The sequence below is a fragment of the Delphinapterus leucas genome, chromosome 16 (genome assembly GCF_059928025.1).
Source record: "Delphinapterus leucas isolate spDelLeu-1000000601 "Yukka" chromosome 16, BTC_Dleu_Yukka2, whole genome shotgun sequence".
Classification (NCBI taxonomy): Eukaryota; Metazoa; Chordata; class Mammalia; order Artiodactyla; family Monodontidae; genus Delphinapterus; species Delphinapterus leucas.
Genome location: NC_143144.1, coordinates 45,990,427 through 46,008,475, shown reverse-complemented (window position 1 = coordinate 46,008,475; position 18,049 = coordinate 45,990,427). Strand labels below are relative to the sequence as shown.

The following is an 18,049-nucleotide window of genomic DNA, read 5'->3' as shown; positions in this document are numbered from 1 at the left end:
GTGTTACTGGCAAAATGGCAATTTCCTCAGTTCTTGCCCTTCTCAAGAGAAATGATTCAGTCTAGAGGCATAGAGCAGTTTTAAATAGCAAGAGTTTTATTAAGCAGAGCGAAAGTACACTCCTGAGAAAGGATGAGACTGCCAGAAGTAGTCTCGCAATGGGGCACGGTTAGGATTTTTAGAGTGGTGGTCCCTCCTTGTGTCCTGCATCATTTAACTGACAAGTTGATTGACAGCTTTAAGTTATATAACTTTTCTCCTAGTGTGCAGGTGCTTACCCATAAGCACCGAAGCAAAACCCACGTGGGTGGGGGGAGGCAAAAACTGCAATACTAATTTATTAGAAATATGGCACAATGAACCCTGGATTACCTTGAGTCACCTTTTAGGTCTTGGTGCACCTGTGCCAACCTGTGCTGGCAGGTTTACCTTGCTTGGTCCTGATATGGCTGGAAACTTAGCGGTGGTCCTTGACTAGAAGAGGGAAGATCTCTGGGCATGCTCTGATTACCAGTGTCCACATGGGGAGGGAAAGATGACCCCATCCAGGATGGGATGGGACCAACTCAAGTCTGACTACCTACCTAACAGATGTGGCAAAAAAGTTTGTAATATCCCAGAAGCAGTATTTCTATACTTGCATGTCACTCAACCTTACCTCTCATATGTTACAACCAAGTCACTGTAATAGACAAAGTATAATGTTTTCTATCCTAAGTCTTTCAGTTTGTCAGCAACAAATCTATCACTATTCTCTGCTTCTTTGGGTTACTGTTGCCACTCCATAACATGGATACAATTGCATTAGAGAGGGTGCATGTTTACCAAAATACACAATATAGGCTTTTGTCTTATACTGGGAAAAGAAATTGCTTACAAAGTGTTGAGCTATAAAATCTGAATTTTTAAGTGGAAACTAAAAAAAAGAAAAAGATCAGATAACCTACTGTGGAGGGGAAAAAATAATTTTCCTCTACCCTTTTAGGTTCTTAGATAAAACCCCTCAGTAGTAAAAGACAGATTAACAGGAGTAAAACAAACAGTTTAATAACATGTATACTTCCTGTATACAGGGGAGATAACCAGGAAAACTGAGTAACTCCCCAAAATGGCCCAAGTCACCACCTTGAATACCATCTTCAGCTAAAGACAAAAGATGTTGGGAGGGGAAAGCCAAATTTTCAGTGGAAGCACAGTAAACAAAAGGTATGTTTGTTATGCAGATTTAAATCTAAGCCTTCTCCATTGATAAGAGTTGCTAGAGTCATCCTTGTCTTCCTGGTACAGACAGAAAGACACCCTTATAATTGGAGATTTCCCTTGTAAATGTAAATTGCTTCTACTGGTTTTCAGAGCTTCTTTCCTGTCTGCTGGGTTTTTTTGTTTGTTTGGTTTGGTTTTTTGTTTTTTATTACTTAGCCTAAAATAATTCTTATGCTTGCTGAAATAAAATTCATAATTTAAGGCAAGATGAGAAAATTCCCTCCCCTTTAGTGTGTATTGTACATCTGCATTATTCAGACCTCCTTAGGAAAAAATATTCCTTCTAATCCCATCAATGGTCACAACTCCTTAGGAGATAACCTTCCTTCTTAATCTCGTAAGGAGTCATGATGACCCATGACCCACTACTCTTTGTATCTATAGATCTAGGTTGTGTAAACTGTGTAAAATATGTCATTTAATGTACAGCCCTCTGTCTCAAAAACCTATATAACTGTGCTTTGACCTCTAATGGGCAGAACAGCTCTGCAAGCTCTCTGAGAGGTTGTTCCTGAGTTATAATCTTCAGTTTGGCTCAAATAAAATTTTCCATAACTTTCTTAGATCACTTTATTCATTTTTTTGTCAGCATGCTAAAGAGGCATATTTTAGAGTGACACATTCTGCTCCCCTTTACTACTACTAGGAGCAGTGATATAGTAACAAAAACTACCAACATGGTTTATGTGTACATGGAGATTCCCCAGAATTTGCCACCAATAAATATAACATGTTATAATGAAATATGAAAATAGGCCTCATGCACATTTCTAACTTGCACGCCTCTGGAAGGTGTTGTTAATCCATGATGCTCTTTTTCCAGTTCAGAACCAAATTTGATCTTAAAATACTGTCTAAAGCAAAGCCCCTGACAATTAAGATAAAAACCGAAAAGAAAGGAATATTTTACTCTTTCTAGTATAATGCTGCTGCTCACAACTCTTCTGAATAAAGGAAATAACATTCTAAATTGGGAGTGGTATAAATAAAACATAATTATTTACATTAAATATTTTATATGATTTCATTAAATTTACATTTGCATTCATTGCTATGTGAAAATCCAGTACATATTAAAAACTAATCCCCAAAATCCTTCCTTCTCCTCTTCTATTTTCCTTCCTCATTTATTTTCTATCATTTTAAAAATAAGGTAACACTTTAAAATTTTAGACATTTAAAAATAAGATATTGGGTTTCCCTGGTGGTGCAGTGGTTGAGAGTCCGCCTGCCGATGCAGGGGACACGGGTTCGTGCCCCGGTCCGGGAAGATCCCACATGCCACGGAGTGGCTGGGCCCGTGAGCCACGGCCGCTGAGCCCGCGCGTCCGGAGCCTGTGCTCCGCAACGGGAGAGGCCACAACAGTGAGAGGCCCGCGTACCACAAAAAATAAAATAAAATAAAAAATAAGATATCATTAATTGAGAAAACTGTGACTGTTAACTGTCAAGCAAGAATGTATCTCTTTCAAAGTTAACCAAGTTTGACTGTTTCATTTGTATTTTCTCAATGTGCGTTATTATTTCACATATCATTTATATATTTGCTAACATTAAACATTTAATTATATGAAACCTTTATTTAGCTTCCATAACCATTGTGAGTATAGTTATGCAAGTAATTGCAGGTGATACAAAGAATAATCCAGTATAAAAACTGACATGCAGGAATTTAAAAGCATAGGCATAACTACAACATAAGACTCAAAAGAGCCACAAGGAATATTCATCAGAGTGTGAGATTTGACCTAGCTGAAATATTCTCTCAATGCCTCATAAGGAAGTGGTATTGACCTTGTCACTGAATCACTGAATACTTAGCATCTTTATTAAAAGCCTCCAATCACCTGGTCTCATAACATCACAATACAATATTATAACATGATATCTGACATATCAAAGACATGCATTTTTAAAATTAATTATTTAATAAATAAGTAGAAAATTTCATCAATATATTGTAAGGAAGAACTATTTTTTAATTTGTTTCAGAAAAAGAGATCTGTGCCTAGTAGAATTTCAAAGAAAGTTACTTTTATAAATAGCTCAGAGACAACTAACTCATTGTCACAATCCACTCTTTTTACAAAGCACATTTTTATAAAACTGCAAATATTTCAACTATGAAAATGTTAGAGAAATAAAACACCTCTAACCATCAAATGATAAGTAAGACTTCAATTCCTTCATCTCAATAGGAAGGCTATCTTCTTCTTCTCTTTTTAATTGCACACTATTCTTTGATCAAACTAGAGATAAATGCTAATTTTTAATTCACTCAGTATCTGCTCTACATTTAGAACTGTATTAAGTCAAATATTGGTTATGTGGAGCGGAGCCAGGAAAAATTTGGACTCTAACAAATACTGTGAAATTATATGAAACCTGGTTTTAAAAATGAGTATGAGACAAAAATGCTGATGTTCAGATTTATTTTTGAGGCAATGTCATAGGAGCCTTGGAATAAAGAGGCTTCTAACACTTACATACTTAGTATTCAAGTAGTTTGTAGTTGACAAAATGGCTAAAGGCACCTACCAGACTCACTCATAGATACATATATTAAGTACTCTTTCGTTACCTTATCTGGTATTTGCAGTAGAGAAAGCAAAAAAAAAAAAAAAAAAAAAAGGCAACATAATTAGAGTTGCCTTGAGTCTTTTGACTCTAACTCAGTTACCTAAGACCTTGGAGGAATCTGTAATGCTTCTGTTCACCAATGAAAGATGGTCTATCACCAACTGAAATTTTAAAACTTACCCTAGTAACTTGATTCTGTTAGATTTCTTTATTCAAAAAAGAAAATAACAGCAACAAGTTTGCCTGGGTCTAAATCACTTTAGAAGTGTGTTCTTTTTTTTCTTTTCTTTTTCTTGAAAGTGTCTTTTTTGTTTAACTAATTTTCCTTAGTTTTTATGCATACTAGTAAACAGAATAGTATCATTTTGCTTACTTATAAAATTTTCAAGCAATATCTTCATTACTTGAAAATTTTATAAATAGTTCTTAAACCATCAACAACTATCCTCCTATTTCAGTCTTACTCTCCAGAATATGCCCAAGAAACTGGCAAAACTAAAAACAATGGTTGTAATATTAGCACTTATTCCACATATCAGTAGGAGGTAGACATGAGGAAAGGTCAGGATAGGGGTTATTCTGAAAAGTGGTTTATATAGTTTGAAATATGAAAGTATAAAAAGTAATTTTTATATCCAAACCTATATAATTGCAATGTTTTGAAGAAGAGCAGAATATGCCACCCCAAAATATGCTACATTGGCATATTGAGTATTTTACATTAAAGTTTCTTAAGAAACAGCCAGTGCAAGGAGGACATTTTGATCATCCTTTGTCCCCCTGAAAGCAGGACATAGATCTTCCATAAGAAAAGAACCCTCCCTGTACCAGGAGAATAGAGGGCATCATTATCACCAGAAATAGGGAACTTAGGGCCTCAAGAGGCTGTGTAAAAGTACCATGGTACTTTCTAATGTGATACCCTGAGCCCAAACCTCTTTGCCTTGCAAATTCTTCAGAAATTTGTAGTTTCCTTGTCTAAAAGACAGCCTGCTTTGGTCACTTTTTTCAGTCTCATATTTTTTTATGGAGCTCCTACACATACATTATTAAATTTGTTTTTCTCTTGTTAATCTGTGTTATGTTAATTTAATTTTTAGGCCAGCCAAAGAACTGTAAAAAATTCAACAAACTTCAGTTAAACAGAGTCAGGAGACCAGAAGGGGGAGCCCTCACACTTTGCAAGGACAGCATAGCTCAACAGGAAGAAGAATGCCTCCTCTTCCATCCTTACAACAGCTCAGCTAATGAAAAGCCATGGTCTCTTTGCTTACTATAGCTCTCCCAACTTCTTATCTCCCCCTCTCTCTCCTTCCCTTGTTTTGTAGGGACTTGCACATGGCTCACCGTGGTTGTAGACCCCAAATTGCAATTCCCTTCTTATCCCGAATAAACCCATTTTTGCTGGAGAAATAACTGGCAGTCTATTTATTTTAGGTCAACAGAACCTGGAAGGGAAGAAGGAAAAAGTTTTTCATCCCTACAGTTTACACACTTTTTTTGCATACTCGAGTCCATTAAGAGAAAAGAGAGAGCTGAGAAAGATATAGTATCATATATTTTTTAAATACAGTTATCTTGTTATGAAAGATAGTTATGTCCCTTCTCTAGATTTTTGATGTATGTGAAAATATGCAATAGCACTGCTAATTGACAGAATAATTCAAAAAGTATTCTTGCTATGAGTCTTAATGAAATGTAAATCTTTTCTTTCTGACAATTATTTAAGGGCTCTTGAGTAGTTAAGAGCCATTAGGATTTCCCTCAGGATAACCGTAATACAGAAAGAGTTGGCTTGAATATATCGATGTATAGAGACGGGTTTGATTTTTTTATGATTTAGGGTAACATCAAAATTGGAGTTTGTGGTGACAGAATGTATCAGAAGTTTCAACAAAAGGAAACCCCTGACTTTTGTACTTCTCTGAACTTCCTTTTCTAGATTTTTTTCTCCTTTTTTCTGGAATTTCATTGCCTCATTGGCTATTCATATTTTCTAAAAAACGGTGTGGGTAATACTGTTGCAAAAATTCTAAAGAAAATAAGTGACAAGTTTTCTAATGCGGGTCACCCAAAACTCTTCCAATTTACTTAAGAATCATAACATGTTCACATGGATAAAAAATCATAACATGCTCACAACTACATGAAATTTGAATGATTCCTTTTGCAAATCAATCAAATCTTTCTACTCTAAGCAAAGCCAGGCCAAATCTGAATAATGTTCAGTAATTTATCATCAGACCTCTAGCTTCTTAGAAACCATCTACTTTAAAGTCCAAATTGATTGCTCATATTTCAGCTCTTCTTATGACTCCAAGATAATAAGTAGGTTTTTAATTTACATAGTTTACATTGTACATTGGTTTACATACCATCAATAAAATAATAACTATAAAGAATATAAAATAATAATTAAAATATATTGTAATATATGGGTATCATTATTCTATATAAATATAAGAATATAAATTGTATAGATATTGATATATATGAGTAAGTAAATGTTTAATAGCCAACTGAGACAAGAAGTCCCGACTGAGGCATGAGATAGATGGGTCCCAGGCAAGACATTTACAACTAGCCTCCTGTTTATACTTTGAGATAGAAATAACAACAGGAACAGGATGAATAGCTGGACTTTGTCTCCTGTGGACACTGTAAGATAACAGTAATGCAGGGAAGAGGATAACAGTAATGGCAGGGGAGGGAGGGGATAAGCCTTCCTGGGGTAAAAGATAAGGAGGTCACAACTCCCTTATTCTTGGGGTCAGGGAGACCTCCCAAACTACACTTGCACAGAAAGTTTCCTCAGGAGACGGGGTGCCAGGCCACAGTAAGTTTTGCTAACTTCCCAGAGCTCCTCACACTGAAATCCATCTTGGCTAAAGCGGGCGAAGGCACATGGGGAGGGCCCTGAGACAAATCAGATAGGGGTAAAAGCAAGACGACTGGTCAGAGGAAAACAAAGACCTGGAAGCCTGCCCCCTTATAAATGATTTAAACTTCCCAAAGATGTGACTCTTACTGAGCCTGCCCATGTGTCTATCCACAATATTCCTCTCTTGTCCTCCAAAGGGGACAAAAGCCAGGGCAGTGTTGCAGCCAGGGTTGAATCCCTGGTTGGGAAACTGAGACCCCGTGTCAAGCTGCCGCAGCCATGGCTACACCACAGGGCCCCCAAGAACGTGACTTGGAGCATTTGTCACTTTCCATACTGTAAATATCTCCCACCATGGCCACAAATGAGGTCACTGTACTTGGAGTTGGAAAGAGATGTCCAAAATTGGCCCTCAAAGCAAGCATGAGCCATCTTTTCAGCTCCAATAAGCCACTGTCTTAAGTTATATATCTAAAATGTAGAGGAAATAGGCATTTTTCTTTATAACTTGTGGGAATGTGATGTGCTGCAACAATTTGGAAGATAATATGGCATTACCTACTAAGATGAAAAGTATATGTATATGTATGTATGTATATACATATATATACATGAATATATACAATTTTTCTCATAGTAACTTTATCTTTTAATTATCTATTCATGAACAAGTAAGTACTGGTACTTAAGAGGTTTATGTAATACTGTAATGATATCAGAATATATTCCAAGCATTAGTTTAAGCACATTTTTGTTTGCTAGCTTGCTAATCCTCACAAGAACCCTATGTGGTATATTTCATTAATATCCCCATTTTACTACTTAGAAAACTGACATACAGAGTATACCAAAAGTTACACACTAGGAAATGGCAGAACTAGGATTTGAATTTGGGCAATGTGGTTCTAGAATTCATGCTTTTACCACTATACTATACTCCCTGCCTCTCAGGAGAATCATGAAATTAGCTATCAGTTCTGTGCCAAAAACCAAAAATAAACAAAAAAATCTTAAGTATAGTTGAATAAATTGTGATATATCCTAATTTTAGTATATTATATAACTTTTTAAAGGATATAATCTGAAAACTTTTAAAAACACTAAAAATCATAACTTCCTATATTTAGCATTCACATTTTGTATCGCATAATTTACATTTGTATAAAAATTACTATTACAGATAAATTCAAGTCTTCATTCAATTTCTCACCAATTCCATTCCTTCCTTTCGAGGATCCATGTATATCCTGTTATTTCATAATTTTATCCTTGAAATGCTAATATCTTATCAGCCTTTCCCCAGTTATGAGTAGTCTAACAAATTGGATTTGAATTGTCCCAGATGTCTTTATAAATAATTTAAAGTAGATGGCAAGTCAGAAGATTTATTTTATATTTCTTTAAAAAAAACTCATTTTAAATAGCACAATAAAAATTAGCTTTCAAATACATTCCATAGCAATCTGACTTTTCTGTAAATTTTATTAGAGATTCTGAGTCAGAAAGGAAAATTGTACCTTTTCTCCACAGTTTCATTTACATAGGAAAAAAAGGGGTTCAGTGTTTTTGAGGAATTATGAGGGGCCCTCTTTAAGAGGTTTTACTTTTTCCTACATCCATAGTTTCTACTCTAGTCTCTGCTACTGAGCCCTAAGACAACCCACACTGAATTGGAAAAAAAGAAACAAAACAAGTATTTTGAATGAAAGTCTAGAAATCTGTCTTCAAAAAACTAGATTTCTATCTATATCTACCCACACACATATACTATATATGTAAACATGCATGCCCTTTCTGCTGAAGTATCTCTAAAAAAGACAAAACATGGCCACTTAGCGACACTTTCTTGCATATAAACTTGTTCAGAACAGCTGATGGAGGATATTTCCTTTTGCCACTCCCTCTTGTCTTTCTGTTCAGCTATAAAAATATGATTACAATGCTTAGGGGTTATTAAAGGTACAGGCTGGCTTCAGAGTCTAACTACCTTTTCAGAACATGGCCCTGCCACTTATTATAGGAATTTTTTCAATGTCAGATGCTATCTGTCACCAGCCCTGTTAGATTTTTTTTTACTAAAATACTAGCCCAATTCTCCTCCTTCCTAACAAATTATTATTATTTTTTCAATATGCCGAGCCCCAGGAAACGAACCATACTTGCTTGTCATCCAGAGATGATTGTCTCATTCCCCTTTACCACCTACAGACTTCCTTAACTTTACCGTCTGCCATGCTGACTCATATTCCTGTTCTGTGTGGGGAAGCTGGGTGGGAAAGAGCTTCCTCTCAGATAAAAGCAGACAGAATCGGGCTTCCCTGGTGGCGCAGTGGTTGGGAGTCCGCCTGCCGATGCAGGGGACACGGGTTCGTGCCCCGGTCCGGGAAGGTCCCACATGCCGCGGAGCGGCTGGGCCCGTGAGCCATGGCCGCTGAGCCTGCGCGTCCGGAGCCTGTGCTCCGCAAGGCCGCAGCAGTGAGAGGCCCGTGTACCGCAAAAAAAAAAAAAAAAAAAGCAGACAGAATCAATGAACATAAGAAGTCCTAATTTTACCACCCTTATACTCAGACTTGAATTGCAGTCGTGATGCTTATGGCGCTGGTATTCACTAGCACCAGAGCCATAAGCATCACAACTGCAAATGGGAGATAAGGCATTGGAAAAACAACCAAATTTCAGGAAAAGACGGATTTTAAGGACAGAAGGAACCTGAGTCTTTGGTGATATACTTGAACTGTCAAATCAACTCTTGAACCACATAAATCTAAGAATTTTATTAAAATAATAGCGATAATGACAATAATAATAGTAATGTTATACAAGCAATTGTTTTTCAGGTTTTCTGTTACTGCGGTCCATATATGTGGGTTATGATCATAATAGCTTAGATGTAGTGAGCAACTACTCAATAAAAGATAAATGATTCAATAAATGATTCAACAGTTCTCTACCTTTAGTGTACTTTGAAGTCCCCTGGGGAGCTAATAAAAAATGCAGGTATTCCACTTCTACCTTCTGAAATTTTTATTCAGAGGGTCTGAGGTTGTGTCCAGGAAACTGCATTTTTTTATACACTCCCAAGGTGATTCTGCTGCAGTCATTCGGTGGATCATGCTTTGAGAAATACTTCAGTGTGAGCTAAAAACAGATTATTGAAGTGTATGAGTGATTCAAAGAGTGAAGAATACAGTGAGTGGGAATAATCTTCCTATCCCATTCCATCCCATTTCCTATTCAGAAGACTATAATATACAAATTACACTGAGCGCAGGGCTACCCTGTTGAGGCTGCAAATCACAGTGAGCACATACATTCTGGGCAAGTTCTGTACTTCATAAATTCAGAAGAGGAAAGCAAGAGAAATTAAACACTCACATTAGCTTGGATGATGACAAAGTAGCGAGTCTTGTCTTCGTAGTTGAGCCTCTTCCTTAACACTACATTTCCGGTCAACATAAGGGGGATTTCAAAGGTGTCATTGGATGTCTGCAAATAGGTAAAGATACACATTTGAGATCATCTGAACATAAGATGAATTAGACAATCTTATATTTCAGTTTAGTCCCCTAGAAAGTTATAGACAACATGTTCATCATCTGAAAACAGGATGTGAGTGTAAGCTTCAGATTTAATATTCTTATTTCCAAAAACTTGTCATTCTGATCAATAGGTCTCACTTTTGATAATGATAACCAGGAAACTTACTTCTTGTAAGTTTTTCATATATTATTAGGGTTACCCATCAACAGCCCTGGGATACTTCTGAGCCCAGATATCTGAAAAATCTTTCCTATTACCATATTATCTTTTCACAATTTTTTTTTAACACCAAAGAGTTCAAAGATTGCAATTTGTGATTTCTACATAATATCCCTTTTCAACATTGGTGCCCATTCTGTATTCTCAGTATTTTCAAGTACTGTATTAAATACAACTATTAACTTGAAACTTTGTGTTTTTGTGAAAAAGAATGTGCTGTAGCTTGTTTTTTGTTTGTTTTGTTTGTTTTTCCAAGCCTCAAAACTGCTGTTCATTAGTTAAGTCTCCTATCCTGACAGGGGTTGAGTTTCTTCTTGGCAACATGCAGGTTATAAGGGCAACTTCCAAAGTGCCTTCCAGCAATACTGCTGTGGCATGAGCAGCCCTCACTGTAAGACAGTATAGTCATTCCTCAAGGGAATATAATTTAGGAGATCTGTCTCTCAGCCTTAAAAAGACCTTACATCACTTTTTTGTTTTAGTGCCATTTTGAAGACTGATAAAATAGTCTCTAAATTATGAAAACAAGTCAGTTTTACTTTTAGTATTGGAACTTTTTTGGTTGATTGTTTTGTGCAGTGGTAGGCGTGCATGTGATTGTGGGCAGCAGATGAAATACTTAGATTCTTCAGAAAAAGGAGGAGGAGGTGGGGGAGAGGGAGGGAGAGAGGCAAAGCAGGAGGAAGAAAGCAGAAGAAGAGGGGAAGGGAAGGAAGAAAGAGTGTGTGCATGCTTGTCTGTGTGTGTCTGTGTTTATACACTCAGCTGACACAAGGGGAGTTACTTAGAAACAGCGTTAATGAGAGAGCAGCTGATTCAAATCTTCTATCTCAAGTTCATTTGGGGGAATGTGGGCAAATTAACCTTCAATATCTAGAGTTGTGATCTCTCCCTCTCCATCTTTTTCTCCCTCCTTCTGTGACCCCCTCTCTTTCTCGTACACACACACAGAGTATACAATTGATAGATATTTTTTAATGATTTATTCTGTGTTCATGCAATTGACTTTGCAGGTCTTTCTTGGATTCAGTCATTTAAAAAGTAACATTTTAAAACATAAATATAGAAAATGTGCCATAAAACATATTTACAATTAAAAACAGGCGTTTGACATTTTCCCTAAATTTTTGCCTATTTAAACACTGCGGGACTCTAAACTATGCCAGGGAGAGTAAAAATTGTTTAATCTAAATATCTAAGTTAGTTATGATGAATACTTTAGTTAATAATTGCCATATACACTGTAAAACACAACTGAGTGTGTTGTTATAGGGTTGTTAACTTTCAAAGGCTCAATAACTGTAGAGACATATATCAATTCTGGTGTGTTTATGAAATGTATGGTGGGTTGCTTACCGAAACGCCACCTAATCCTTGGAGTCAGAACTCCAAATGAGTTCAGATAATTGGTGGCTTTGTGCTTTAGGGGAGGCTATGACCCTAAGTGGGGTGAGTTTTGACAAATCTAATCCTACCATGGAAAATCCACACTCTTTGCCAGTGATTGATTTGGAAATGTACGTGAGATCTAATTCTAAATAATCTGAAGAGTTTTTCTTAATTGTAAAGAGAGAGAGAGAGACAAGAAAAAAAGTGTTCCCTTCTCTGCTTACAGATGCTTTTATAAGGATGCAAAACCTGGAACCATCAGCAGCCATTTTGGAACTACTGAAACAGTTAATCTAGAAGTAAACAAAATGCTGAAAATGGAAGAGCAGAAAATGAAAAGAAGCTGGCTCTGTGATATCTCTGAGTTGCTTAACAAATCCTGATACCTCCCCTTCTCTGAACAACCTGTTACAAGAGATAATACATGACTTTGTTGGCAAAGTCACTTTAAATTCAGTTTTCTATTATTTGCAACTGAAAGCACTTTGATACATGATTATCTCCTGCCTATGTGTCCTCATCACGCAGTCCCCTCTCTTTTCCATTTACGCCATGACTCTTTGCAGGTGACATTTGCTTTTAATTTTCTCCTGCCTAAACATTCTATCGCTCATTTCTCTGGATTATAAATCCTGCAAATCTTATTCGGTAAAATCTTCTTTGTCATCCAATTTAGGATTAAATCTTTGCTCTTATGTTACATTATTTTTTCCAAACAGCATTTGTTATTTGTGTATTTTCTGCTTTCCCTCACAGATTTCTCAAGGATCTCTCAGTCTATGATGTGGAAATACTTACATTTATGTTTCTAACCAAGTAACGTAATGGATGTTTGTGATCCTATTTTAGTTGATAATTTTCATTGGATATTTGTAGAATTATTACAAGCATTGTAGTTAGTAATTAAGGATTATATTGTTCTTAAGAAAATTTTTAAATTAAATCTAATTCTTATTAGCTAAGTCCATCTTTTATAGATATCTGAGATTTTAATTTTGCTAGGAGTTTCATAAATACTTATGTTCCAAGAAACATAAGGAGAATATCTGCTTTATGATCAATGCTGTTTATAAATTATTGCATATGAAAAGCCTTTGTGTTAAAATTAACTAATTTATTAATGAAACAAGTATTCATAAAGTATCCATTCTGTCTTGAAAAAACAGAATAATAATCAAAAATTAGAAACAAAATGTGGATAAATGCTTAGGGTGCTCTTTATTTGTCCTGTAGCAAAAAGAATATTGGATTAGATCAACTCAAAGTAAATGCCCTGCTGTAATGCTATTTCTAAAGCTCTACCTAAGGAGGAAAAAAAGAGCAAAATTTAGTAAGAAAATATGGTTGTTTTTTAAAATTATTATATGATAAGGCAATGTGACAATAATTTTCAAAGTTTAAAGTATATAAGGATCATAGAAATGTATCACTTAGATTGCAGATTCCAAGTCTATTACTCCAAATTCCAGAAATTCTCAGAAGTCTATATTTCTAACAAAACTCTTGGGTGATTCTCATGTAGAAAGTTTAGGTTTTATTTTGAGAAACACTAGACTAGAAGATAGAAAGGACCAAGTTAAGCATATAAGAGTTTTGGCATTTGCTTGTGATCTCAACTCAATAATAAGCTCCTATAATACATTTTTAAGATGGGTAATTATTTCATTTTTCTTTATTTTGGAGCTAGTTGTGTTAGGTTAACAAATTGACTTGATGTTAGATTGGGATGAACTTTTAAATATAATTTGAGTGAAGACTCTCAAAGGTAATAACATGTTGAGCATTTAATATTTTGCGATTTTAGTAATTACTAAAATTGTGCTTTTCTAATTCAATCTGATTCCTTTAATAATAAATAATATGTCAGAAGGATCCCATAACTCTGATATAGATATATGTGTGTGTGAGTGTGCGTGTGTATCAGTGTATCAAGAGCATCTCAGTCTTATACTCTTGTCAAAGAACTGTTTGAGGTGGAAAGGGAGGTAGAGTCTGCACCCTCCCTTCCTCTACCATTTATTTTCCTCTCCTCTCATCCTTAGAGATTTGGCTCATCAACAAAGGAGAGGGGTGTAGGAACACAGTCATATCCTTTTTCTTAAGCAACCTACATTTTTTGGAAATAAGGCCCTGACCCTCTTTCTGTTAACTTTGGACACTGCTCTGTAAAGCACGAACTAGCACTTTTTTCTTTGGGTGATGAGAATTTAAATGCTGACCTCTACCTGCCCAGTGTTAATCAGGTAATTCCAATAATGATTAAGCCTCTTAACACCCACAGGCCCCAAACATCTGCTCTCCATCAGGAAAGGTCCACTCACAACTCCCTGGCAGTTTGGTGTCTCAGTAACTGTCAGACAAGGGGCAATTCTCCACTTAGTAAATGAGGGCATAGGGCAGTTTAAATGATTTTATCACTGTTGGAAGGATGAGAAAAAGTGTACGAGGCATGTGTAATGCCCTTCCTTCACACACACGCTCACAATGACTTAAGCAAAGAAGGGAGATGGAATGTTGACACTAACAATTCCGTGTTTCTCCAGAGTTGATTCCATCCCCCCACAGCCCTCTTTATTAACCTGTGGGAAGCTGAATTAGTACCAACGTAGATAAAATGACACCTCTCTGGTAGTCCTGTAAGGAGGTGTTGGGCTCCACAGTTGGAGATGATCTGGAAATGGACTATGAGGTATTTAGTGTTATTTGTTCTCAGCTGAGAACTCTGGTAATTCATCATTTTCTAATAAGCAGAAAAGATTCTGTTTGGCTTCTCATACCTATGCTATATTTACAAATACTGTTTTTGATATTATCCATTCAACTGTAAGGACTAGATATTCAGTTCAAAAGAAGAGAGATTTATTTTTGAGACCTGCACACACACACACACATACACATATACATGTATATCTATTTCCTGGTTATCTAATGACAGAACCAAGGTACAAATATGCTTTACTGGGCCTGTAACTGGGAAGTGGTGGGAACATAGGTAACAAGGAAAACATTTCTCAGTCTCTCAGAGGCTGTTAAGTTCTCTTATTATTTTTTTTCTACATTTTTTTGGAATCTCTCTCTCCCCTCTCTCTTCCTTCATCACCTCTAATCTCTCTCTCTCTTTCCCCATTTGTTCATGTTGAACAGGACAGTGACTTTATCTCTTAGTTTGAATAAACAGCACCAACTCTGTGTCCTAATCAGTCTGTAGTTGGTCTTAAGCTTGTCATGGATTAATCAGGCCACCATGCCATTAGCTGCTGAACCATCCATGGTTTGGTGTGACTCCCCTAATCTGAATTACCTGAAGTGAAAAGTGGAGGATTAAGTAAGATCATGTAGCCCTTGTCTACTCAAAAGGGACTATGATTTGAGCAGCAACATTCGTTTGCTCCTAGTAGAATACCAACACTCTGATAATTGTTTCTCTACTTCATACACACTCATTCCTCCCTGCCACATAAACACACACAAATATGTATATGCACATTTAGGGGTGAAGGAAAGATTACAATGCAGTTCATGTCACCTTCTTCTAACCAATTTCGTAGGAAATTGTATTTAGAAGTTTCTATTTGGCTTCAAAAGTACATATGTTATAAATTTAAAATGTCACAGACTCACAGTTAAACAACCTGGGTTCAAAGTTTTACACAACGAAGGACTTTAGGCAATGACCTAATTAAACACAAGTGTTCACAAAGCTCATGCTTTGTGACCACCTAGAGGGGTGGGATGGGAAGGGAGGGAGGGAGACACAAGAGGCAAGAGATATGGGGATATATGTATATGTATAACTGATTCACTTTGTTATAAAGCAGAAACTAACACACCATTGTAAAGCATTTATACTCCAATAAAGGTGTTAAATAAATTAAAAAAATAAAATATCCAAATGATACCTATTATATTAATAATTTCCTTTTTCCAAATAAGATAAACTCCCCAAAATGAAAAATTCCACACAATACATGACAAATTATTCTCCTCTTTTTTTCCTGAATCTTTCTTTTTCCTTTCTTTTCTTTTCTTTTCATGTTTTAAAATATAATTAGTTCAGTGTATTGTAGATGGCCTTAATTTTTATTACCATGAAGGCACAAAAAAATAGTATTTTACAGTAACTGTGATGAGCATAGTACAAATCCTCTTAGTTCGCTCTCTAGCGGACACCAATAATGAGGTATTTACTAAATTATTTTCATCTGAAAATATCAGATGAGAAAGGTTAGGTTATGATGCAAGAATAAAACCCCCCAATTAATAGAATTTTTTAACATTAGAATTTTTTATTTCGTGCCCATTCTACATATCTACACTAACACATGTCAGCAAGTGGGCTCTGTTTATGTTTTCATTCAGGGACTCGGGCTAATGCATGTTTCACCTCAACATGTTTTTCTCCAATCACTGCAGCAGTGGGAGGGGAAACGGTGATTTGTATTTGATTCTTTGCGCCCATATCTCATTAGCCAGAGCAAGTAATTTTCTCCAACCCAAAAAAGTTCACTTCTGGCATGTCTCCAAAAAGAGAAGAGCCAGAAAGTTTTGGAAAATAACACAAATGTTTTCGCTTTAAATTTGGTTAATCAGTTAAGCAGTTCTTCATCCCCAAACTTCTTCTTTCTTTATTCTAGATAAAATTCAATAAAAACAATGGCAAAAAAAAAGTGCAATTTAAACTCTTCTGATTTTGTTAATAGGTTAAATAAAAGTGCTTTGTTTCAGTGAAAAGTTTACAACATTTGGCAATTTAATTTTTTAAATTTTATTTTGGATAGTAAAAATGTCTGATTCTTATTTATTCCACATCTCCTAGTATAATTGTTCATCTACATCATAAAGGAAATACAGGTGTGGTAAAAAGGATCCTAATAATGCAAATGATTACTTTCAATTTATCCTCTATTAAAACCAGAATAGAACCTTCATTTCCTCTATTTTTTTCCACAAACTTAAACAAAAAGACTCAAAAGTGCTTTTCCAAAGTAGATCAGTTTATACGACATTCAAAATGATGATAATAATACTGAACATTATAGTAGGTATGATAGATTCTTAAGGGAAGCCTCTCTATCCCCACTTGCTGACAAGCAACTCATACCTTTGTGTAATCCCCTCCCCTTGAGCGTGGGAAGGACCTCTGACTTGCTTCTAACCAATAGGATATGGCACAGGTGATAAACTGTCACTCTTGTGATTGCCTTATGTCATATAAGACTCCATCCTGCAGACTAGCTCTAGATACTCTCCTTGCAGGTTTAAGGAAGTAAGCAGTCAAGGAACTAAGGGTGGTTTCTAAGAGTTGAGAGCAGCCTCCAGCCAACATATAGCAAGAGGCCAAGGCCCTCTGTCCTACAACAATAAAGGAATTAATTCTAACAGCAGTCTGAGTTTACTTGGTAGGGGATTCTTCCCTACTCAAACCTCCAATGAGAACTAATCTGGGCAACATGTAGATTGTAACCACATGAGAACCCAAGCAGTTCAGTTTAGCTCTGTCCAGACTCTTAAGCTGCAGAGACTAAACAAAATGAAAGTGTGTTGTTTTAAACCACTAAGTTTGTCATCCAACAGTAGATAACTAATACATTATGCTAATTACCAAGCCTTGTCTAAAGGATTGGTGGTGACATATAGTACTGGTAATTGGTAACTACTACATTTGATGAGTCAATAACTTTAAGTGATATTATATTTTTACTTCTCTGATATTTAGGAACACATTAATATGAGGGTATCCTCATATTAAAAACAATATGCTCACTATAAATGAAAAGATGGGAAACTCACCAAAATTACAAACTATAAAAACTAGAAAAATATGGAAAATTTAGACCTGAAGATTATACTATCTGAAATTTAAAAAATAATAAATAAAAAAAGACAATTGGATACATTGGATAGTTTTAAGAATAGGATGGAGATGACAGAGAACACTGTAACTTTGAATATAGATCAATAGTAAACACCCAGGTTGCAACCAAGTAATTAAAATATGTTGAAAATATATGAACAGAGCCTGTACCTGTGTAACAGTATTTAAATGCCTAATATGCCTGTAATTGGAGTCTCAGAGGGAGAAGAGTCAGGGAAATGGCATGAAAATATTAAACAATAGTCTCTGATAATTTCTTTAACTGGTGAAAGACAAATTCAGAGATTAAAGTTCAGCAAAAC

At 35.8% G+C, this 18,049-nt stretch overlaps 1 protein-coding gene across 1 annotated transcript in view; it reads right to left on the bottom strand.

Moving 5' to 3' along the window:
- PCDH15 (protocadherin related 15) overlaps positions 1-18,049 on the bottom strand; it is a 416,523-nt gene that overhangs the window by 395,106 nt on the left and 3,368 nt on the right. The window contains exon 3 of the mRNA XM_089897353.1: positions 10,100-10,210. Coding sequence (XP_089753479.1) covers positions 10,100-10,210 — 111 coding nt within the window. The remainder of the gene's footprint in view (positions 1-10,099; positions 10,211-18,049) is intronic.